This window comes from Spermophilus citellus (genome assembly GCF_964194105.1).
Source record: "Spermophilus citellus genome assembly, chromosome: 3".
Lineage (NCBI taxonomy): Eukaryota > Metazoa > Chordata > Mammalia > Rodentia > Sciuridae > Spermophilus > Spermophilus citellus.
The window spans coordinates 14042824-14049882 of record NC_138184.1 but is presented as its reverse complement, the minus strand read 5'-3'; the positions used below and the strand labels follow the sequence as shown (position 1 = coordinate 14049882).

Below are 7059 nucleotides of genomic sequence, written 5' to 3'. Positions count from 1 at the left end.
CGATAAATGTTCTGAGCAAGATACCTTTCCAACAAAGACCAGGCTGTTTTGTTCAAGATGGAATATATCTTTTTGTTGTTGTTGCTTGTTTGTTTTGTTTAAAGGATTCTGTTTTGTTGTTTTATTTTGGCTTTTAGAGCTAAGATATTGAGATGGGAGCAATTTGAAGAATCCAAATTGGACTCAGTTTTCTCATAAGTGCATGTAGCCATATAGCTACTACCAGAATCAAGTTTTCTTGTGTCTTTTTGTAGTCCATATCCTCCCAAATTCCTGGCTCTGGGTATCATGGGTCTACTGTCTGTCCCTATCATTTTGTCTAGAATTTCAAGTAAATGGAATCTTGTAGCAGTGGCTTTTAAATATGGCTTTTGAGATTCATCTGTGTTGTTTCATGCAGCAGTTACCATATTATGCATACCCCTTTTTATTGCAGAAAATGGCATGTGTGATGTGTTGTACAAATATACCACAATTTCCTTACCCATTTGTTAGCTGAAGGATATTTTGGCAACTTCCTATTTGGGGTATTATGAATAAAGTTGCTGTAAACATACAAGTTGTTGTGTGGACACACATTTTTATTTTTCTTAGGAGGTGGCTGGGTTTCATAGTGAGAGCATATTAACTTTATAAGACACTGTCAAACTTGTTTCCGTTTGTGGCAGGTCGTGCTACATTCCCATGGGCAATTACAATGTATGAGAATTACAGCAGCTCCACATCTTTATTAAAACTTGGTATAGTCAGTATGCTAAACTTCAGCTATTCTAGTGTTTTTTAAAAATTTATTTATTTGTTTGTTTATTTTGAAGTACTGGGGATTAAACCTGAGGCCTTGCAGGTGCTAGGCAGGTGTTCTATAACTGGGCTAAACTCACAGCCCCTATATTAGTGATATTCTTCTATATTTTATGTTGCTCGTTTCAGTAGTTCCTCCATTTTGTTGCAGAGTAATATTCCATATACCTTTTATTATTATTTTTTTTTGTGGTGCTGGGGATTGAACCCATGGCCTTGTGCATGTGAGGCAAGCACTCTACCAACTGAGCTATATCCCCAGCCCCTTCCATATACCTTTGTTTAATGATTGAAGGACATTTTTAGTCATTGAAGAGTTGTTTCCAGTTCTTTACGGTTATGAATGGTGCTGTTAAAATGTTTTTTTGTGTGTGTGGTATTGAGGATTGAACCTGGCGCCTTGCACATGCTAGGCAAGTGTTCTACCACTGAGCTATATCCCCAACCCTCTTTATTTTTCAGTTTGAGACAGGCTCTTGTGAAGTTACTTAGGGCCTTGTTAAGTTGCTGAGGCTCCCTTGAACTTGTGATCCTCCTGCTTCAGCCTCCCGAGTTTCTGGGATTCCAGGCATCCACTAACCACACCAGGCACAGCATACTTGGGTTTAAATTACTTTTAGTATTTTCTTCTTAAAAAATGGTATGCTCTATCACTGAGCTACATCTCAGTGCCTTTTTAAATTTTTAATTTTGAGAGCAGGTCTCACAAAGTTACCCTCGCTGGCCTTGAATTCACAATCCTCTTGCCTTAGCCTCCCTAGTAGCTAGGATTACAGTGTGCACCACCACACCCAACTCCGCTTCCCTTTTAATTGTAACTTTTGTCTTTAAATCACATCTATCTTCCTGCATTTTACCATATGCAATTAAAAGTAGTCACACAACTCCTTCAATATTTTTCTTAGATATTTCTTTCACCTGATATCATAGTTCCTTGCACTTAAAATTTGCCTTCCACAAAACCCTTGATTTTATATATAATGTAGCCAAGTTCTTTTTCAATTTATATAATATACTTTACTCCAGTTTCCAATAATATTTACCTCATTTTATTCTGAGAACTCATCTCAGGTACATCTTTCTATCAATATCATGATCATGGCCACTTAAGTAATCTCTAAGAAGATTCAGACTGGCCCTGCATTTCTTTCTTTCTCCTTTTTTTTTTTTTTTTTTTTTTTTGTGTGTGTGTGTGTGTGTGTGGAGTGGGTACTGAGGATGAACTCAGAAGCTCTCCACCAAGTGAGCACATCCCCAGCCCTATTTTGTATTTTTATTTAGAGACAGGGTCTCACTGAGTAGCTTAGTGCCTCACTTTTGCTGAGACTGTCTTTGAACTCAGGATCCTCTTGTTTCAGCCTCCCCAGCCGCTGAAATTATGGGAGTGTGTCACTGCCACCGGCTCCTGCCCTGCACTTCTTCCAGTCTCTACTCATCACCTAGTTCCAAAGCCACTTCCACATTTTCAAGTATTCTTTATAACAAGAATCCAACTTGTGGTGCTGATTTTCTGACTTAGCTTGTGTGTGTTTCCTGGTGCTGAGAATTGAACTCCGGGCCTTGTGCATGCCAGGCAAGAGCTCTTCCTCTGAGCTATGCCCCAGTCCCTGTGTTCGCCTCTGTTGTGCTGCTACAGTATGATACAACATCTTGGGTAATTTCTAAAGGAGAGATTTTTTTTTAAATTTCTTTTTTTTTTTTCTTTTCTGGAGGCTGGGAGGTCCAAGAAGCCATATCTGGCCAGGGCTGTGGTTTCACCATCCCATGGCAGAAGGTAGAAAGGCAGGAGAGCATTAGAGACAGGGAGGGGGCTGAGACCACTCCAAGGGTCACTTATCTACTTCCCCAATGTTGACATTAATCCACTCAAAAGATTAGAACACTCACGACCTTATCCTCTCTTCTAGTTCCCACCTCTCACACTTGTTTCTTTGAGAATGAAGATCCCACCACGTGGGGCTGGGGAGGTGGCTCCGTGGTAGAGCGCTTGCCACTATGCACAAGGCTGTGGGGCCTGTCGCAGCACTGGAGAAGAAAAATTAAAAAATACAAACGCGTCAATCTTTACGAGGAATATGAAAGTCAGTCCTGTTTTCCAGGTGGGGGATCTGGGTCTCAGGAGGGGCACCCATTAATGAAAACCTAGACCCTCGGGAACAGTGCAAAGCGAGTCCTCATCGTGAAACCCCGCCGCTGCGCGCCAGGGTCCTCTTCAGCGCCACCCTCACCTCCTTGTTGCGCAGAGTGTACACCACGGGGTTGAGCAGCGGCGTCACCACCGTGTAGAACACAGCCACCAGGCGGTCCCGGGCGGGGTTCGCCCCAGAGTCGGGCCGCAGGTAGATGATGGAGGCGCAGCCAAAATGCACCACGACCACCGTGAGGTGCGCGGCGCAGGTGGAGAAGGCTCTGCGCCGGCCGGCGGCGGAGCGGATCCGCAGGATGGCCGCCACGATGAAGGCGTAGGACAGGAGGATGAGGAGGAAGGAGAAGAGCACCACCAGCACGCTCAGGAAGAAGATGCCCAGCGCCCTGTGCGCACTGTCTGCGCAGCTGAGCTGCAGCACCGGGGCGATGTCGCAGAAGAAGTGCTCCACGCGGCCTCCGCGGCAGAAGGGCGAGGAGAAGATCATGCAGGTCTCGATCAAGGCCACCGAGAACCCAGAGCAGAAAACCAAGGCTCCCAGGCAGAGGCAAACGGTGGGTCTCATGATCACCGAGTAGCGCAGGGGATGACAGATGGCCACGTACCGGTCGTAACCCATCAGGGTAAGGAGGAAGCAGTGGCTACAACCCAAACCCAGGAAGAAGAACATCTGAGCCCGACAGCCAGAGATGGAGATGGCCTGGCTCTCCATCAGCAGGTGGGCCAGCATGTTGGGGATGGTGACCAGCGTGTAACAGGTCTCAGAGAGGGACAGCACCGCCAGGAAGCGGTACATGGGTGTGTGGAGCGTTCGATCCACATGGATGATGGTGATGATGGTGACGTTGCCACTGAGGGTGACCAGGTAGGTGAGGAGGAACAACGCGAAGAGTGTGGTCCTCAGGTGCGGAAGGTTGGAGAATCCCACCAGCACAAACTCTGTCACTAGCCATGTCCCATTTCCCCTCTGCTTCTCGGGAGCCTGGGAAGAGAGGACAGTAAATGCACTAAGTAAGCAGTAAGTAGAGGAGTCTGCTTGGCCTCAGGTCCGGTGGGGTAGCAGAGTCATCCCTGTTTATAAGGATTCAAGAGTAAGAGTGAATAGTTTCTGGGCACAGTGGTGCATGCCTGAAATTCCAGTGACTTGGGAGGCTGAGACAGGAGACTCTCAAATTCCAGGCCAGCCTCACAGCTTAGCAAGTCCCTCTAGGGAGAAAAAAGGTAAATAGTTCATGTGGGAGTCATCCAACAAACCAGAAAAGAGAAGTGGAAGGGAGACAAGCAGTGGTAACAAGGAAATGACCTCTTGGTGCAAGTGGAATCTAATGTGACCTGTGGCTCCTGAGAAGGTTGAGGAACACACAGCTCACTGTTAGCCCACCCGAGGGGTGAGGGGCGAGGGGGTTCATGCATGAACCCCACCTCCCCTTAGTCATTGGTTGAATGTTTCTCCCAGCTGATGTTCATTTCCAAGGAGGTCATTGTGTTAAATGAAATAAGCCAGGCACAGAAGGGGAAATGCTACCTGATTTCTCTCATATGTGGAGCTAAAACAATTGAATTCATACAAGCTGAGACTAAAGCTGGGTGCGGTAATGCACAGCTATAATCCCAGTGACTTGAGAAGCCAGGGCAAGGGAATTGCAAGTTCAAGGCCAGCTCAGCAATTTACCAAAACCATGTTACAAAACAAACAACAAGGGCTGGGGATGTGGCTCAAGCGGTAGCGCGCTCGCCTGGCATGCGTGCGGCCCGGGTTCGATCCTCAGCACCACATACCAACAAAGATGTTGTGTCCGCCAAAAACTGAAAAATAAATATTAAAATTCTCTCTTCTCTCTCTCTCTCTCTCTCTCTCTCTCTCTCTCTCTCAAAAAGAGTTTAAACAAACAAACAAAAAAAAGGGCTGGGCATGAAGTTCAGAGGCAGAGCACCTCTGGGATCAATCCCCAGTACCGGGGGTGGAAGATGAGAGGTTGAGGCAGCACAGAGGCTAGAATGGTGGTTGCCAGAGATGGGGAGAGTTTGGGGAGATGTTGTTCAATGAGTGCAAATTTCATTAGGAGGAACAGTTTGAGGAGATCTATTGTACAAGGTGGCCACAGTAGTCTTACAAACCCTTGAGGCTGAATTGTGTGTTCTCACCACAAAAATGATAGTCACGTAAGGTAGTGCATTTGTAAATCGGCTGAATTTGGCCATTCCACATTGTATATCTATTTCAAAATATGATGTACACAATAAATATACGCATTTTGACTTGTCAATTGAAATATATATTTTTAAATTTTCATTTATTTATTTATTTTTTAAGAGTAAACTGGCTTTCGGAGCTCAGTTCTGTCTCTACCTCCTTTGAGACAGGGAAGGGATTGGATATTTGTGCCATCTAGTGGCCTTGGGAGTAATCTGCAAACCCAGTGACCCTTATAGGGAGAGAAAAAAATTAAATGACTGTGCACCTTAAAATATTCATCACAGCAGTCAAATGCTGGATTTTAAATTATGACTTAACTTTTTGAAAAATTAGTTGACATTTTAACTTTGGAAACATAAGTTTTAAATTTTGGTTCTGAAGAACTAAAGTGAGTAAAACAACTAAAAATGTTAAGGAGCCTCTAGATATTCTGGTTATGAAGAAAAGGCAAATGAGGATTGTGGAAGAAATTCACAAGAGAAAAGGCAGTTAAAGAGGGATGCCCATTTTTTCCTGAAGAGAGCAGAACCAGGAAGCAGGAAGCAGGCAGCCAGGTGGATCTAGCACTGGTGGGTAATTATTTTCAGCCAGGGCTGGAGAATGACTATTCTGGCTTTGTGGGCTGCCCAATCTTTGTTTCAGCTCTGTCACTAAGTGTACAGGCAGCCGTACTATGTTATGGAAATGAGTTTCAATCAAGCTTTATTTTTATGAAAAGTCAGGGAGCTGAATTTGGCAGTCATACTGTAGTTTGCTAAGCCTCAATTTAGCACAAGTAAACAGGGACATTAAACTTAGGAGGAACTTCAGTCAGATTCTCTGAGGAATTCATGTAATGAAAAACTCCAAAGCCTGACTTTTAAAAAAAATTTTGAGATGAGGGTCGCATTATGTTGCCCAGGCTGACCTCCAACTCCTGTGCTCCAGTGATCCACTTTGCCTCAGCCTCTTGAATAGCTTGTACCATGGGTCCATGCCTGGCTCAAAGACTGATTTTAAAGGTTTTAAACTTTATTTTCCAATACGAGGGATCAAATCCAGGGCCTCATGCATGCTGGGCCAGTTGCCTACCAATGAGCCATATCCTCAACATTTTTTTTTTTTTTAGGTACCAGGGATTGAACTAAGGTGCACTCAACCACTGAGCCACATCCCCAGTCCTATTTTGTATTTTATTTAGAGACAGAGTCTCACTGAGTTGCTTAGCGCCTCGCTTTTGCTGAGGCTGGCTTTGAACTCTGGATCCTCCTGCCTCCTGAGCCGCTGAGATTATAGGCCCAGCTCTCCTCAACATTTTTAGTTTTGTATTTGCTCACTTGCCCAGGCTGGCCTCAAACTTGTGATCCTCCCGTCTCAGCCTCCCAAGTAGCTGGGATTACAGGTGTGTACATCACCACAACTGGCATAAATCTTCAGATAATAAAAGCAGTGATACTAAAACCAAAACAAATACACAAAACTGAATAAACAGAACACATAAACAAACAAACAAAAATGTCCAGGGTCACTCTCCACATTTGCAGAGTTCAAATGAAGGCCCATATGCCATGGGACTGAATATTTAAAGCTAAAAATAAAGCTAGTCCAGTGCACTTGTAGTCCCAGCTACTTGGGAGGCTATGACAGGAAGATTGATTGATCCCAGGAGTTTGAGGTTAGCCTGGCAACATAAGTGAGACCTGGTCTCAAAATTGATCAATCAATCAATCAAACAATCTCATATGAAACATGTTTGAACTCCCTACATTGAAAAACATTTTTATAACAACCAAATGCCAGATTCAAATATGGAGTTCCTGGTCTCTTCAGAAATCCACAGCAGAAGACAGTGGTGGTATGGGAAGCACCCTGAGCCTGTTTCTGACCCATGGCCTCTCCCCTTCTCTTTCCACCCCAGACTCTAGCCAGCACTCCA

At 44.6% G+C, this 7059-nt stretch overlaps 1 protein-coding gene across 1 annotated transcript; it reads right to left on the bottom strand.

The window, feature by feature from the left end:
- Positions 1-2935: 2935 nt before the first annotated feature.
- On the bottom strand, positions 2936-6111 carry LOC308645176 (olfactory receptor 10T2-like; the record flags this gene model as incomplete). Its single annotated transcript, XM_081287260.1, has 2 exons — positions 2936-3929; positions 6052-6111. 2 exons carry the CDS (start codon positions 6109-6111, stop codon positions 2976-2978), a joined length of 1014 nt encoding a protein of 337 aa, XP_081143386.1. The 3' UTR covers positions 2936-2975.
- Positions 6112-7059: the final 948 nt, after the last annotated feature.